Below are 18,282 nucleotides of genomic sequence, written 5' to 3'. Positions count from 1 at the left end.
ATGTTGCAATTATCCAAGCTCTGCATGGCATTTTTACAGGTAATGTCATAAAACTCTTGGCTTTTACTGCAATAAAACACACGTATGTTGTGATATCCCATTAGGTACAATGATGCCCCCCTCTCTCCTCTTGTTATGGTGTTTTGGAAAGTTACAGGGTCAAATTAAGAGCTTGCCCATTGAAATTTGCAAGATTGGTTTGCTGGGCCCGTGTTGCCTTTGAGACCGTATGGCAGATCAGGAACGTAAATTACCCCCATCATGGCATACCATTTGTAAAAGTAGACAACCCAGGGTATTCAAAATGAGGCATGTCTAGTCTCTAACCCTGGCACAGTTAGTGTACATATTTGTTGTTTTGCATTTAAAAAAAAAAGAGAGAAAAACCCTGCCCTTCTCTCATTAATATAATCAGCATTATACATTTTACTTCTCTAAAACTTTCATATTCGTATTCAGCAATATCTCACGAGAACAGTACCCCCATGTACAGGTTTCATTATGTAAAGACATATAATAAAAGAAAGATGGTGTGCAAGCGTTTCACTAAATATTGTGGCAATTCAGTGCGTGGCTAAAATACTGTGCGGGTGGTGTAACTGGTATACTAGTGCTTCCCTTTTACACCAAACATCAACAACAAATCACAAAAAATATACAAATGTGTACGCCTCCTCCGTGTAACTCTAATAGATCAGGTATTATTACCAATGATGAACTTAGTTGGAATGTTATCTAGAATTTTAGAAAATACAAAACAACATAGTGTGAACTGTACAATGACATAAAGTGGTAAATAGATATTGAACTCCCACTCACATTCTCCAGAGCCATACCAGGCTCTGTATATCGGGTTCATAGGTGCCAATATTGGCTAACGTTCCCACTGACACAGGCAGAAGATGCAGATGAGACTCCAGTATAAGTATTAAAAAAAAGTATTTATTGTAAAAAATATAATAAAATAAAATGTAATTATATATATATTACACTGCAGGGTACTATGGGGGTGGAACCCGACATGCAAATGGTTCTTATCTGCCGTCACATTCTATGTTTCTATGTTTCAGGGCATTGTTTGACAACACTGGATCATCTGAGAAATGGGAATGTATTTCTTAACAGCAATAGATAGCTAAACAGTAGGTTAACACAGCCTTAACATTCTTGAAAACAGAAACTAATTTAACTTGAAATCAACCAGAATCATTAAATGATGGAATTATAATCCCACTCCTTAAACCATCCTCTGTCTCTTAAACCTAAAGAAAGATCCAATCCCAGAGGTGACATTTCACATGCAAGGGCTAGCTTTCTACCATTAAAATCCCAATGCTTGTGCTGCATTGTTCCTATTTAATGATTTTATCATATTAGATAGGTATCAAAGAGCAGAATTAATATTATTTAACTTGCTAATACACTCAGCCCTGCTGCATTTTGGAAATCCTTCTGCATAGCCAGCTTTACCCTTTCTTAAAGTCCTTCTTAGGTCAGCATCCATATCATCTGAAACTGATAAGCACAGATGGAAGTCCTCATTGGCAGCATTATCCTTATTGTTGGTCCATGGGCCAAGGCAGGGAAGAGCTATCCACCAGCTTCCTCCTCTTCGACAGCATAGCCACCTCCTGCTGTTTCTCTCTGCAAATTACATTTTCCAGCCGATGCTGAGCTGTTTGCCAGTCTTCTTTAGCTCATTTGACTTCTTATCCACATGGTGTAATAAAGTTTACACACACACACACACACAATGTCCTCCAGCCTATCATGATAATCAGCTCCTTCTAAATGGACCGCTCAACCTTTCGAACATAGAGCAGCAAGCAGGCATATTCCAAACCAGTCTTGTCCTCTGACGTCAGCGCTCTCCATGCTACCTCTTCCAAAAGCTGGTCCATCTTCAGCCGAAGACCAAGAATGGGCAGGCAGTGGGGATTATAGTGCATTGATTAGCTCTGAGCGCTGACTCAGATTCAAGCTCCGGCCAGCAAAAGCAGGTCAGACTGTCAAACTGGTACCTGAACATTGTAAACTTGTGCTAAATACACCCGAGCCAATAAAAATGTAAGTTATCTGCAGAGTCACACACCTTGAACTAGTAAAAACCGTAATAACTTAACTCAATAGAGACTGACCCTAGCAGGACTGCGTGTGATGTTTGTGGGCATAAATCCCATAGCCGTTCATACTTTATTTGAAAATGAACCCTAAAAAGACTCTTAGTCCTGGAAACTTGGAGATCTAAGACATATAACTACTCGCCCAATGCACATTACCCAATGCACAATGTATGAGACACTTACAAACATCCTTTCCAAAAAGGTATGTTGCCTTTTACCATCTGCCGATTTTTTTTTTCTATCCTTTCTATCCACCTCTTTTCTCTCTTTAGTTCTATAAAACAGTCGCTCTTCTGTTGGACACATTTTCCACACATATACACTACATCAATGAAAATAGTAATCAAGTTTTTATTAGAATAAATAATGACAGAATAAATAAATGTTAATAGGTTTACTCCCGCCGAGTCCATCCTTTTCTGCCTCAATGTTCAAATCCAATCGGCCACCCAGTCGAAATCTTGGAACAGGTCTTGGTCTTCTAAAGGTGATTCTTCCGGTGGTGTTAGAATGGGGTCCAGTGTTGTAAAAGCTCTGTCGAAATGACTGACGTCCTCTGGTCCGGCAATGGATGGTACAAACTGATTTTTGATATTCTTAGAAAGTAACGCACTCCAGTCTACTCCCTGTTAAAAAATAAAAAAGATTGAAGAAAAATAAATCAGGTGTGCCACGATATAAACCAGTAAACTAATAAATTAGAATAATGGCCATTATCTCTACACATCCATAGATGGAATTTATACAACATGGACATACTTTGAAAAAAGGATGTTTCTTGACAGCACTGGCACCAATCCTGGCTCCTAGACGGGATCTGGAATTTTTATTCATAAACTGCATAAAGGGGGGAGGAGAAAGGAAAATGTTATTTAACCTAAAAATTTGAGAATTAAAGGCATTTTCTTGCAGGTCCTGTAAAATCTGCCTTTATCAGCTCAGGCAGATCATTTACTGCAGAGCTCCATACACAGTAGGCACCATGTCACAATGGCATCATGTTTGGTGCCCAGACATTGCTCTGCCCTGATCGATGGCACAAGTCATGCTAACTGCTTGTATTTATTTCATTCCCCAAATATAAGTTTAACTTCTTTTAGACCAATGTATTTGTGACTGCTTGTTCTATTCTGTTACAGCCAATCACACAGTTTTTTTTACAGAGGACCAGCTTTGTTTTCAGAGCCTTACCACTCAAGCTGTCCGAGCCCACATTCACACACTGTTAGCAGCTACAACAGAACAGAACAGGCAGGGGCACGCATCGATGGTCCCACAGAATGAAACGTGTCTGTTCTATGGAGCAATGTGCATAATTGATAAGAGTAAAATTCTTCATATATAAAAGTAAAAAATATGATCCTTCCAAACCTCCGCCAATGCCTTGACCCTTTCAGTATAGCTTATATGTCACTTTCTAACAACTGTCAGAGTTCAAACAAGGTGATAGGTTGTATGATGTAAGACGCTGAGCTGTGATGTCATACATCATTAAAGTCATGCGAGCTGTACTGTTTAGAAGCAGAGCTCCATGCGGAATCTTTAATCCTGGAGCTTCCAAGAGCTATAACATCACCATCTGCTTATCTCCTACCAGACATAACTACTAATATAACAGATATACAAAAAGAGTGAGGAGCGAGAATCCCAGAAACGCGGGAAACAAGTCCACCCAGAACTAGTACCCCTTCTGGAGCAATAATAATGTATGCACCCACTACCGTGTATTATACAGAGTAAACAAAAAATAATAAAGTTTTATTGAAAGACATTAAAAGTCCCGTATATAAAATCTATAATACACCGAGCTGCTACGGATAGGAATAAAGGGACCTAGAGGATCAACTCGAGGTGCACATAGCCAAATAATGCACCTTGATACTAAGTTGCTAGATGTCAGTAAGGAAGGAGCAAAATAAAAGCTTCATCAGATTAACAACAGTATCAAAAAAGTGACACATATAGGCATGGTAACAAAACGGCTGAAAACTACACTTGAATTCCTACAGTAAACAGACGTACTCTCCACTATTAAATATCCAAATAAGAATATCGGGGATATAGCGTCCTAATGATAAACTACAAATATAGATGGGTATATACTAGTCATAGTGGCTCCAAATGTCTTATCCAGGTAGGTAAATCGAAAGGACAGAAAGATATCAGTGAAGAGATTGAAAAATAAAGTGGGGAGGCAATAGAGAAAGTTCAGTAGGTCAAAAGACCCTGAGCTATAATTCAAATAGTAAAAAAGCTAAATGCCCGAGTCCACCCCCCTCCACACATATAGCAGAAGCCCAACGCGCGTTTCGGCGGCAATGTCCGCCTTTCTCAAGGGTATAGTAGTGTGCAAATGCCATCCCTTCGTCCCCTCCCTTATATACACTTACATTTGGCGCCAGAAAGTAACCGCCCGTCATAGGTGGGCTGGGTCTCGATTTCGGTACGCCCAAGTAGTTTGTCTATAGAGGATTCCCCATTCGCATATGTGAAGCAAGGTGAGATGCGCATGCGTCGAGCACCGACGCTCAGTCGGAAAAGAGCGCATGCGTATACATTCTACCAGCATCAGTATAATCCCCGGTGTATCAGGCATCCCATAGAGGCTATTCTGCATGCGCCAAAGTTGATATTTGGCCAAAAGATGCGCATGTATAGATCCTCACACGATAGAATACAAAATATCACACTATGTTACTTATCAGTTTGAAATTTATATACTTCTTAGAGTTAGATGTGGGGCCGCACAAAAAGTAGATAGCTGATAGTGTATTATTATAGACAGTGCTCACATGATCACATTAGAAAAACAAAAAGACCAGTATCATAGATGTAATAAAAATGAAAAAACAAAGGGAAATGGGGAATCTTAATGGGAGGGGGCAGAAGGAAGGTGAGTTAAAAAATAAACAATACAGAAAGTAATTTTCAAAAAATTCCTAGAAAAATGACAGGTCCAATAAGAGTAGCAAATACTCAAGACATAGTCCAGATACATCTCACAAACATGTACGTGTACATGCATATGTGTACATGCATATGTATGTCTCCACTGTAGCAGATCAAATACATGGAGCAAAAGAGAAGCCCTCGTTTAATCCCAAAGGTTGTAATGTCTTAAGTCTATAGATCCATCTAGACTCTCTCTGTCTCAATAGACGATCATAGTTCCCTCGCCGCGGATGGGAATTTCAAATTACTGGGATCACTCCGATGAGGTTCTTTCAGATGTCTTGAAATTGGTGTTTCAAGGCGGTTCTTGGGAGACCTTACATGCTCCATAATCCTTTCTTTAAAGGCTCTAAAGGTCTTACCTACGTACTTTTGTCCACATGAACAGGACAGGAGGTACACCACACCCTTCGTGTTACAATTGAAAAAGTTTTTTATCTTGATAGAGACTTGACCAGTACTATCATTCACTATTTTAGATTCTCTTAAGATATATTTGCAAGCTACACACCTACCACAGCCATAAGAGCCACATGGAGGATTGCCCAACCATGTGTCTCTTGGCTGTGGTTTAATGGATAGATGGCTTGGTACTAGTAGGTCACGAATATTACGGCCTCTTCTGGCCGTGATATTAATACATGGACCTAAAACCTCCTTCAAATGTGTGTCATTCAGGAGGATCGGCCAGAATCTATTCAGACACTATCTTACTTCAGACCATCCCGTATCGTATGTGGCAATCAACCGAATGTCGCCTATGTTTTTCGAGGTTTTATTCCCGGGATGATCGCTAAGGAGTTCTTTTCTATCTATTTCAAGTGCTCTCTTATAGGCTTTTTTGAGACAGCGATTTGGGTAGCCTTTTTCCTTAAAATACGAACGCAGTTGGTTTGCCTTTATTTTGAAATCCGCTACATCGCTACAATTTCTCCGAAGGCGAAGATATTGGCCAACCGGGATCCCCGCCTTGAGAGGCCTTGGATGGTAACTATTCCAATGAAGTAGGGAATTTGTAGTGGTCGGTTTTCTATAAAGGGTAGACTGGAATGTCCCATCTCCATTGATTACTAATATAACAGCTCTCAGACTTCCTTCATCCCAAGGCAGCTCGTCAGCAATCCACTCATCAACAGTGATTGGAAATTCTGACCTCAGCTTACTCAATATGTCAAAATCAGAAAGCAGTAAACATGCGTTGGCAACTTACACTTTTTATTATTGAAAACGCTTCTACAGACAGGAACTCCGGATAGTCAGGTTCAGTGTTAACAACCTTATACGATATCTCTCTCTCTCTGTCTTTACCTGTAAAGGGAAACTAGTAGAAACAAAAACATTTTAGATGCACATTGTAAGATGCAGACGTTCGTTTTTTTGTGACAAAATATTTATTATGCTGCTAGAAATTGTCACACACATAAAATAAACACTCAATGATATATACTGCAATGAGAGTCATGAAAAAACAACTTATTGATGTAAACCATTATACACTGTGTCAAGATGGCAATAGCGTTTATAGCACTCACACTCCTGAGAGCCCATAATCTGCTCTGTGTGAACGGCCCACACAGAGAGGGCACACGGTCTTCTCAAACTGTGACAAAGAGAGCACCCACTGTGCAGGGCTGGCCTGGGATCTACAGTGGGTAAAGTCTCTAATGTAAATGGCTTTCCAAAGCAGAAACATTAAATCAAATATAAAGAAATTGAGAAAGTATTAGAGAGAGAAAATCAGTTTAGATAAAGTGGAGAGGGAGGTATTGGGTTATGATATTTAGATAAGCACTATAGTGAGCTGAAGTGGTTATGGTGCTCAGCTTGTCCCTTTAACCTTGACCAGTCTATAGTTTGAAATACTATCAGTTTCATCAATGGACTGGATGACATCACACAAGGGATTTTGGTTTCCAAAGAAGGAATCTTACAAATTGGTTAAAAAAAATATGCTATACCTACCCTTCCACACAGCATGACATAAATTACTACGCCCAGACTCCACCAATCAACAGATCTTGTGTATGGATTTTTCTCAAATACTTCCGGCGCCATGTATTCCAGTGTGCCACAGAAAGAGTTGGTTCTATCGATGAATCCCATCCCTCGTAAATAGAGAAAATATAAATGTACATCGGTAAATACACAGATAGATGTTGGTTTATTTTGCTCATATGCAGTATATTATTTTTATTAATTTCATGTAATTTTTTCCCAATTGATATTAGAATATTGCTGCAAGGAGTTAGTGTGTTATAGCTGCAGATTCTCTTTGAAATTTCGTACAAATGTTTCCATGGTTTTTACGAATCTGTATCGTGTTCCAGCATCTACTCTGACGAGTGTTCCAACATCTCCCGAACCTCTCACTGGATGTGAATTCGTACAATGGCCCCTTATTTCATTTTACATCAGTATTTTATTTCATTGCTTTGTGTTTCATGTATACTTTTATTTCGGTCTGCAGTTGGATGTTATTTGTCTGTGGCTAATGTTAAATTCTGTAACTTTGTGATAAATTACTTCAGCTAAATATATCATTATTTTTACCTTGTTTGCTAAGACCAAAGTCTGTAATTTTGGCATATCCGTCCTTGTCTACAACGATATTCCGCAATTTAATATCTCTAGATTAAAATATAAAATTTGAGTTTTTATTATTAATTACATATCACTAAAGGGTACTTGGATTACAGGGTTTTCTTATTTAGAATAAATAAAAGGTTAGATTTAAGGACTTATCTAATTTATGATAAAGTTAACATAATAATATTACGAATTAATTAAACCACAGACAATATTTTAATGGCAGTACAGTAAATACGACAGAACATTTCTGGGGACAATATAACTGTATGTCCATCTTTAGATTTTCCTGTACACTTACCTGTGAGCAATCTTGTTCTGATGTAAAAATTCGAGGCCGAGCACACAACAGGCCGCATAAAACCTGTAGAAAATAGAATAAGTCTGTTTTATCTTGGGGAAGGAAAGTTTTTGTACCATTGGACAGTTTAATTGCACCAACCTCTATGCTCAGACATATTTCCTGTATTGTCTTGTGTCTGTCTAGGCTTCACTGAACTTGTAGTCCAACTTAACTTTTGTTTGGAGTTCTAGCTGGGTGATTATAATCCCCAAACTATACTTACATAGCTCTGCTTTCTGTAAAAGCTGCCATGTTGTTATTAAGAGTTGACATTAGGTCTCCACCAGCGGCATATTCCATCACAAAGCAGACAAGATCTTCAGTCTGGAAACTTGCGAACAAATTCACAAGGAATGGGTGTCGTATGCGGCTTATGGTCTGAAAGATGTTCTTCTCATATTTAAGACTTGAAAATAAAAAGGGAATAACTAATTAATCCACTTTTGCGAACAACAAATAGGACTACCATCCAATATATTTCCATTTTAAGTATTCTCCATTCACTGACCAGTCGATAGAATCAGATGAAATTATCTTCCTTTTTTTCTGGACTTTTAGGGCGAACGTGGTGTTTGTACGTTTGTAGTCAACAAGTAGAACCTGAACGTTAAAAATATATATATATTTGTTAGATAACATTTGTTTAAACACCTTTTATTTCTCACTAGAATTGGAATTTACCCGAAACCCACCTTTCCAAAGTGTCCTCTGCCCAGCACAGAGAGACATTGGAAATCCTCGAGGCTCAGTTGAACTCCTCGCTGAATGCTGCAAAGAAAAGAACATTTTTTCTCAAATTTATAATTACTCATATAGCTCCCATCCTGATGAAAAAACAAATACCCAAAAACAACATGCTCCTATAACACACAGTATGAGTTATCATACCGTGGGTCCTGAGACTGTTGCGGATATTGAAGGACACTGTTTTCCTGATTGGACACTCTGCCATCATGCTGAGGTGTATTACATGGTGCTTGGTTTGAAGTGTAGTCCCTAGAATAATCTTGGCCTGCTCCAGAATCCTGGAAAATAAAGTTAAACATTATTAATAAAAACGTTCCAATAGTGCTTGTTGTAATAAAATAATTGAGGATCCAATCTATATACTAAACCCAGAGTTTAAATATGCCCATGATTTTATAGAAAACATTCTACACAGAGCTTGCAATTATTTCATGTTCATCAATAATGAAGTTTGTACTAAAGCGGAACAAAAAACAAAATAAGCAAGTTAGAAAACGTTATATATCTTTACCCGATACAGACTCTCTGGGATCTTAATATGATGTCCTGGCTGATCGCTGCAAAAAGATGTATGATATGCAACAGGAGACTCTTCTGGTTCAGATTCAGTGTCCGATGTTACTACAGGAGAAACGCTTTAAGAATGAAGAAAATGGTATTTATTTAGATGGCACCTTTTAGATCTGATATCATCATATCTTTATAGTCAGAGTGTCTTAGTGGAAAATTCTGTAACATCCAGTGCAATGTTATAGGGATTCCCCTGGAATATCTATCACTAGGGTCGTAGATTGCCATGTTTTATAGGACACGATGATTATGTATTGTGTGAAATCAATTGATTAATTACAGATGGGATCACAAAAAATCTGCCGTAATTAATTACTGTATTTCACTCTGGTAACAGGTGAATTCCACATTCTGCTGGGAAGAACTTTCAAGTCCCATCAGAGAAATTCATAAAATTTCTATAAAAATATTTTGCTATGGTAAGCTTACTTGTTACAAACAAACTGTAGACAATGTTAATGATAAGCATGCTGGGAATTGGGCAGAAAAAAATGTTTACTGCCTTAACCTCACCCATCTTACTCTCACACGCAAGTTTTTGTGTACATAAAGAATAACTTTAATAAAAGACAAGCTTTATACATAAATAAAATGGAGTAAGGGGTGGTAAAGGGGAGCAAATAAGGAGTTTATGGTAAATGTGTAGCCGTTTTAACAGCATTGATGAGAAAGATGAATATGTGAAAATACCTAATTGACCATGATGACTCTTGGCTCCCAGTGTTAAACACTGGCAATGGAAGAAGGTCAATAGCTCCATCCTCTGACACCGATTGGCTGGTCTCTTGTGATTCAGTATTGTCAGTGGGCGGTGATGACTCCACGCTCTCAGTGTCAAATACTGGCAATGGAAGACTGCCAGATATTATATCCTCCTCAGATGCTGATTGGTTAGTTTCTTCAGTATCGGTATCGTCAGCGGGCGGTGATGAAACCACGCTCTCCGTGTCCGATACTGGCAATGGAAGACTACTGAATACTATATCCTCCTCAGATACTGAATGGATAGTTTCTTCAGTATCGGTATCGATAGCGGGCGGTGATGGAACCATGCTCTCCGTGTCCGATACTGGCAATGGAAGACTACTGAATACTATATCCTCCTCAGATGCTGATTGGATAATCTCTTCATTATCGGTATCGACAGCGGGCGGTGATGGAACCACGCTCTCAGTGTCCGATACTGGCAATGGAAGACTGCCAGATATTATATCCTCCTCAGAAGCTGATTGGATGGTCTGTTCAGTATCATTAGCGACAGTAGGCAGTGATTGAACCACGCTCTCAGTGTCCGATACTGGCAATGGAAGAACGTCAGATGTTATATCCTCCTCTGATGTGGACTTGATGTTTTTTTCTGCATCGGTATCGACAGCTGGTGGTGATGGAACCACGCTCTCAGTGTCTGATACTGGCAATGGAAGGACATCAATAGCTGTATCCTCCTCTGCAGTGGGCTGGAAGGTCTCTTCTATAAAAGTAACACAGAACAAAATATAAGTATTGTATATGATCAGTAGTAAATATATTAATTACGTTCACAGCATTCTAAAAACAAGAAAAAAAAGTAACAAAATCTCCAAACCTAGAACTTTGTTTCAGCCAAGATTTCCATATTATAATAACCATGACTCACAATGAATACATTTCAACAATGTTTAGTGTTTAAGAGGACTGGCATCCAATTAAAATAATGAGCTTCAGGTAGGTATGAGTAATGTAATCTGTGTATACTGCATATGGTATAAGATGTACATCCTGCGCTATGGCTGTTATAGTGGATGAACATGTATCAGTCTATCTACCTGTAAGAAAATGAAATGTGAAATCCCACACTGGTTACTGAGCGCATTCACACTGCTTGACAAGTTTTCTATCACACAGGGGGTTAGTACTGGGGTGCACGGGTTCACCTCTTGTCAGTAACCAAATAATAACCAATTCTGTCTCATAGATGCCTTTAAAGGCCCCTGGGCAGTTTGGTTTTTAATGTGAGACATGTTAAACGAACACTTGCCTTGTTTTTTGGAGAAGAATTTCTGAATTGTCTGAAGTTTTGGCCTTTTCTGGATGGAAGCATTGGAAAATGTCACCTATTTCAAAACAAAAAACAAAATAGTTAACAGCGGGAAGGAAATGATAATATCCTCATTGTGCCAAACCAACATATAAACAGACACACAAATGGAAAATAAGCTTCAAATCTCTTCCTTACAGCTAATCACAATAAGCAAAGCCCTTCATTTACTTAAACAGTTTAGCATTCGATAGTGTCCTTTATCTCAAAAATAGAACATTTCTTAAGATACTATAAGCGGTCATGTAGGTAATAACGTACATTGAAAGGTTTATTTGCTAAACACTGACTTTTGTGAATTGAAAACTAAGTTGAGCTAAGTCAAGATGTGACTATAGCGGACATATTTTGCAACTCCATTAACACTTCAGTACAAGTTAATATTAAGTCAATAGACTTCTTGGCGCTCTTATATTTTTACATTTAGAGAAATATGTTGGATAAATTAATCGTCCTTTTGTTTTCTGTATAATTAAAACATTTAAATAGGTAAATAACTATAAATTGATAGTGGCCTGAGATTGGTTCTCACCTTGATGAAAAGGGTGCCCTGTGGCTCCAGCTGTAGACACAGTTCCTGCTTCCGGTTCACCAGGAATTCTTCCAACTTCAGCGTCTTTGTGGCACACAGTGATCTCCGATCGTGCCAATATAAAGACAATTCTAACTCCCGAGACTATGTACACATTAACAAAAAAAGGAAAGAAAAGTTATCGTCTATATCACTTATTCTATTAAAAAAAAAAATCATAATTCCTAAATTAAGATAAACAAACCCAATGTATAATAACTCTCTAAATCATTACTGGATAAAGACACATTAAGGTCCTAAAAGGTTTAGAAAACGAGTTCCAGTTATACTGACTTAGACAACTCTTTACAGAATATGCAGATTTATGAATTAGTATAAATTCTTCCAGGGGCCACCAATGGATGTTGATTAACCCCTTCAGGACGGAGTCAATAGTGCACATTCTGAGCAAAACAAACCCTGGAATTTGCGCTATATGTCTGTTCAACCATAATTCACCTCTTTCATATTAAGTGCACCCACACTTATTATATATCATTTTGTTAAGGAGAAACCGGGCTTTAATTTAACATTAACTATTCATATATGGAACATAATTTATTATGAATAAAATTTTAAAAAATGTGAGAAAATAAGATTTTGTTTTTTAATTTGTATTTCCGTCTTACATTTTAGCTGTGAATGTCATAATACATATTTTTAATCAGCGATGTCTCACGAGTACAACAGTACCCCGCATTAACAGGTTTTATGGTGTTTTGGAAAGTTACAGGGTCAAATATAGAACGTTCCATTTTAACATTGAAATATGCCAGATTAGTAATGTTACCTTTGAGACGGTGTGGTAGCCCAGGAATGAGAATTACCCCCATAATGGCATACCATATGAAAAAGTAGACAACCAAAGGTATTGAAAGTGGGGTATGTTTAGTCTTTTTTAGTAGCCACTTGGTCACAAACACTGGCCAAAGTTAGCGTTCATATTTGTTTTTGTGTGAAAAAAGCAAAAAACGAATATTTGGCCAGTGTTTGTGACTAAGTGGCTACTAAGAAAGACTGGACATACCCCACTTGCAATACCTTGGGTTGTCTACTTTTGCAAATGGTATGACATCATGGGGGTAATTCTCATTCCTGGGCTACCATACGGTCTCAAAGGCAACATAACCAACCTGGCAAATTTCAATGTCAAAAAAATGAAACGCAAGCCTTATATGTGACTCTCTAACTTTCCAAAACACCATAAAACCTGTATATGGGGGGTACTGTTATTCTCGGGAGACTTCACTAAACACAAATATTAGTGTTTTTAAAACAGTAAAACATATTACAACAATAATATAGTCCATAAAAGTGCTGTTCGTTTGTAAAAAAAAATTCAAAAAAGTCACTTTTACTTAAAATATAATTGTTGTAATACAATTTACCAGTTTGAAACACTAATATTTGAGTTCAGCGAAGTCTCCTGAGTAAAACAGTACCCCCTATGTACAGGTTTTATGTTGTCTTGGAGAGTTACAGGGTCAAATATAGTGCTTGCGAATTAAATTATCTGCACTTTCTCCCTGTGTTGTCAGGCATGTCAATCAAATTTTAATTAATCAAATGACATAATTATGTTAAAAGATTACTTAAATATACACGTAGAATTTTAATATATATGCATTTATAGGTATTTAAATTCTACGTGTATACTAATTTTAATCTTTTATGTAATATGTATTTATCTCTCTCTCTCTCTCTCTCTCTCTCTCTCTCTCTCTCTCTCTCTCTCTCTCTCTCTCTCTCTCTCTCTCCCCCTCTATATATATATATATATATATATATATATATATATATATATATATATATATATATATATATATATATATATAATTTATTTATTTGCGGTTATTTGAATTTTATAGATATATATAGAATGTCATTCTAAGTGTATTTTGTGTTATATATATTAATAACAAAATACAGTTAGAATGAAATTACATGTGAATATATAATTTATATTACATTTTGTTTCAATATTTTATTTATTTTATTTATTATTGTAATTATACGTATTTATATATATATATAGTGTATATATGTAACGTCATTCTAAGTGTATTTTAATATTAATATATGTACTTATAATAATATTAAAATACACTTTGTATGACGTTACATATATATAATATGTATTATATATATATATATATATATATATATATATAATATATATACATATATTATATATATATAAATATATTTATTTTATAACATGTTTGATTTTTTTTTTTTACAGATCCCACCAGCAGGGGGACTGTCTGACATTTCAGACAGTCCCCCTGCTGGCAGATCCACAGCCAGCTATAGGGGGCCATGTGATCGCTCTTTGAGAGTGATCACATGGCCCCCGGGGGCCTGATTTGCCGGGGGAGGGCTGCCCGGGCTGTGAGGCAGTCCTCCCGAAGCGGAGCGCCGGTAAGGTAAGTATACAGAGCGCTCCAGGGCTCAAAGCCGTTACGGCGTTCTATGCCGCCGCAACGGCTTTAAAGCCCACTTAAAGCGGGACGGCATAGAACGCCATAATGGCGTTAAGGGGTTAAGAATGTAATATTCCTACGAACACAAAATAAAAACAATAATACAGGCTTCCGCATAGCCAGAAAACGATCACTGGGGTTTTATTTTCTATTTTTCACTTAAGTCAAAATGTCTCTTTCTAGGGTGAATATATTTGAGTTTAATGACATTCGTACCTTATTTAACTCCAGTTTAAATGTCTCATTCCAGGATGGATTAGACACAGTTTTCCAACTGGTTGAACCCACTGGAATCTGGTCAATCTTCAGCTGAGCACGGACCTCGTCTGTAAGGAAATTTCAGGAACTCAACTTAACCCCTTAAGGACACATGACATGTGTGACACGTCATGATTCCATTTTATTCCAGAAGTTTGGTCCTTAAGGGGTTAAAAGGCTAAGAGTATTTTATTATAAACAATTCTTATTGAGAATGTTATCAACACACGGCCATTGTAACAATACAGCTGGCAATATAAAGTTATTATCTTTAGCCAAAGCTCTAGGAGTTTGATTTTATTTGGGGAGTCTATTCTCCTGCACTCCGTAAAAGAGAAATTAAACAAACAACACATGTGTAGCTGGCCAGGTACTATGGTTGGAATATAAACAAGGGGAGATATGTGAAAAAAATTATACAAGAACATCGTAACGAAAAACATGTTGAAAATTATATTTTTGTCCTCTGCCTTTTCTATTTGGTGAGTAATAGTAGAGGATGGAGATTGTATGATGAGTAAGTCCCAGTTGTGGTAAAGTAATTATTATTATCATTTATATATTCCGCTGCACTTTTACTATTTTTTAATTGGGGGTCGACCTGCAGACCCCAGTACCGAGATATAATTATTCAGGTTGATTTTCCTTTGAGTGGCTAAGTGGGAGAGCAGAAGTTCGACACCCCAGATATTGAGTTCTGTTATTAAGCGTCACTGGACACATAATGGGAATTATAAGATAAAAATCACTGTACTGGAAAAGCCAACAGTCTCTTGGATGTTCTGACTGCAGACACGGTTGTTTCGTCTGATCCGGCTCATTAATGAGAATCTTCCTCGACGTGTCCTCTTTCCTGGGAGAACAACTGACGGGTCTTTTAGTCTACCAGGTACATTCTCAAGAATATTGTGACAACCCTTTACTCGCACTTTCAGGGTACCTGTCAAAGAATCAGAATTTATATTGTAACAATGACTATTACATTTTCACTTGTGTCATCACAGGAATATATTCACTCTCCTCTCACCAAATGTTCACTCAATACATTTCCTACAATAATCAAATATCAGATTCCCTTATGGATTCCACCACCCCTCTATCATCTCTGTAAACCGGCATATTTATAGAAAGAAATAGACCTTCAGCAACCATGAAATAGACCAACCATGAAGTTCCCTGTAACATAAATGGTATAAGTAGCACACACAGAATATTCAATAATAAGGCAGCTCTTACATCTTTATCGGATATAAATCAAAACAGAATTTATAAACAGATAAAAACTCAGTAGCTTCACTTAGTCCCTGCTCGATCCTCAAAGAAGGTTTATGTCACTTGTGCCATTAGTGAATAAATCTATATTATGTGTAGATATTTCTAAACACACACGGGAGTAATTAAGAACAGAATGCAACAAGTCCACGCTATACAAGTTGAAACCACAAGGGACCCACTTCTGGAATAACCTTTAGACTTAAGAGGACACAAAGATTATGCCAAAAAAGTAAAACAGAATTCATGAGAATAATTTAGAAGATAAAAGAAAAGAAAAAGGAAGGGACTGGAATGGAGCCAGAAGTTGCAGAACCTCCTGATTTGGGGGTTAACCCCGGTATAAATGAACACAAAGAGAAAAGATGGAGGATGTAACTAGGTGCAGATATGACTGAAATACAGTTCAGTGAAATATTCGTTTGTTAAAACTTAACATTTAATAGATTGGCCAAAAAGTCCAATTGGTGGACTTTGAAGAACAAAATAACCCACAAAAAAGTATACAAATAGTGCTATACAAAGAAAAAAACGACACACAAAGATAAATATAAATAAGAGTAATGGCTTAAAAAGTCCACTAGACTGGAACCTTAATGCTTTCTCGTAAACATACGGGATCTGGAAAACATAGGTAGAAGGTGTCAGAGCTCTATATCTATGGTAACTATTTATATTAATATATTATATATTTAAATATGCTGATGGCAGATTATGTGTGTGCTGGTTCCATATTGTTGTCATGTAAAAAAAATGTCACCGGTCACCTTTAAATTTGTATTTACGTCATACAGAATTAAGTCTGCTGGAATATCGGTTGAATAACTGCGTGATCACAGTAGACAGACTTCACAGAGATGGAAGCATGCTCTGATACTTCAATGTTAAATATATTTCTCTAATTTCCTTTATTAAAATCTTTCAGAGGCAAAAGAACTTACCCGTTAGTGCTGTGGGCTTGGATATGTCAGAATTGAGGAACAATTCCTCGGTGGTAATACTCTTCCTGGGGTGGCTATCAGGAAGTTCTTTCACTAGTTCCTCCATGGAATATTTAAGGAGGTCCAGCTTTTCATTTGTCTGGTTTAATATTGATTGAGCCTGTTAAAAAACATGGAAAAAAGAGTGGGCAATACTTGCATTGCATTTATAAATGGTTATAATTCTGTATAGTGCTCAATGTATAACAACTCAGGATTAATCATTAAGTCTAGAAAGTAGCCCTGGTGGGGCCTCCACGTTGGTGGGAGTGGGCAATGTAGGATGCGCAGCGCCCTATCGCATGGCTGGAAGCCAGCACTCTGGAGGGGGATCTCTTCCAATGCATCCCGGTGTAGACGGCGGAACACGGTGGGCATGGTTGGAGGTGATAGAGCGGCTCCTTCCTCAACAGGAACTGCATCCGGGGTGCCAGCCCCCGCGGACAGGTGGTGCCGCAATACGTGGTTGCGCACCCTGGCGGCTGACGGCGGGAGCTGGGATTCCTGGTGGTCAGCAGAGCCAGTAAGTGCAGTTGGGGTGGCAGCAGGCCCTTTAACCCCTGGGGATTCTGTTACTGAGGTGCCTTAGGGGTTGGGTACCTTCCCTAATGTGCTGCAGGGGGGCCCTCGGCTGAGGGGGCACCTTGGGAGATGAGGGCAGGCCCATGACAATGAAGGTGAGTGGGTCCAGGGCCCAGGGTGCAAATCTGGTGGGCGGCTTAGCGGGTCATGCAGGCGCATCTGGGAGGGGGGGGGGCATGGGGTTCCCAGGAGATAGCGGTGCATGTCTGGACTCAGGAAAAAAATTTGGAAGCAGGCACCCGTGAGATGGGCACCGGGGTACAGGGTGGGGCGGGGGATCCATCGGCAATATGGCCTTCCACTGGAAATGCACAGAAGGAAGGCGGTGGACCACAGGTCCGTCCGGGGGGAGGCGTGTTCCTGGTAGGCCAGGTGACATATCAGATAGCGATGAAAGGGGGCAGGTGGGCCCCGGGGCCGCACTTTGGAACAGACTAGTAAGGCTCGTGGCGCTGTGGGTAGTGAGCGCGGGAAGGTCCAGGAGCAGCAGGTCTACTAGTGCGGTGCTAGGAGGTGACAGCAGTGCGAGCAGCTCCTCCGCAGAATGCCCTGGGAGGTCAGACGGGGTGCGTCAGAGCAGGCGGAGGGTATCCCACAGTCGGAGTTGCAGCCTCAGGGGTCGAGTCAGCGGGGCTTCCGCTCTCTAGGTGATCGGAGGAACCTAGGGAAGAGACGGGATGCTTGGAAGTCATGCAGGCAGCCCCCGGGATTGCAGTGCGAGGGTTGTGGATGAACGGT

General features: G+C 38.7%; 1 protein-coding gene across 1 annotated transcript; it reads right to left on the bottom strand.

Moving 5' to 3' along the window:
* Nucleotides 1–2,533: 2,533 nt before the first annotated feature.
* LOC134610526 (serine/threonine-protein kinase N2-like) lies at nt 2,534–17,029 on the bottom strand. The gene is made up of 17 exons (XM_063453491.1): nt 16,924–17,029; nt 15,465–15,650; nt 14,669–14,778; nt 11,931–12,074; nt 11,339–11,414; nt 10,012–10,792; nt 9,263–9,386; nt 8,893–9,029; nt 8,697–8,772; nt 8,513–8,604; nt 8,228–8,410; nt 7,963–8,025; nt 7,626–7,702; nt 7,038–7,180; nt 6,286–6,396; nt 2,883–2,960; nt 2,534–2,749 (listed from the first exon to the last, which is right to left on the bottom strand). Exons 1-17 carry the CDS (start codon nt 17,027–17,029, stop codon nt 2,555–2,557), a joined length of 2,682 nt encoding a protein of 893 aa, XP_063309561.1. The 3' UTR covers nt 2,534–2,554.
* Nucleotides 17,030–18,282: the final 1,253 nt, after the last annotated feature.

The sequence above is a fragment of the Pelobates fuscus genome, chromosome 5 (assembly GCF_036172605.1).
Source record: "Pelobates fuscus isolate aPelFus1 chromosome 5, aPelFus1.pri, whole genome shotgun sequence".
NCBI classification, from domain to species: Eukaryota; Metazoa; Chordata; class Amphibia; order Anura; family Pelobatidae; genus Pelobates; species Pelobates fuscus.
The sequence above is the reverse complement of the archived record's forward strand: the minus strand, read 5'-3'. Positions and strand labels throughout refer to the sequence as shown.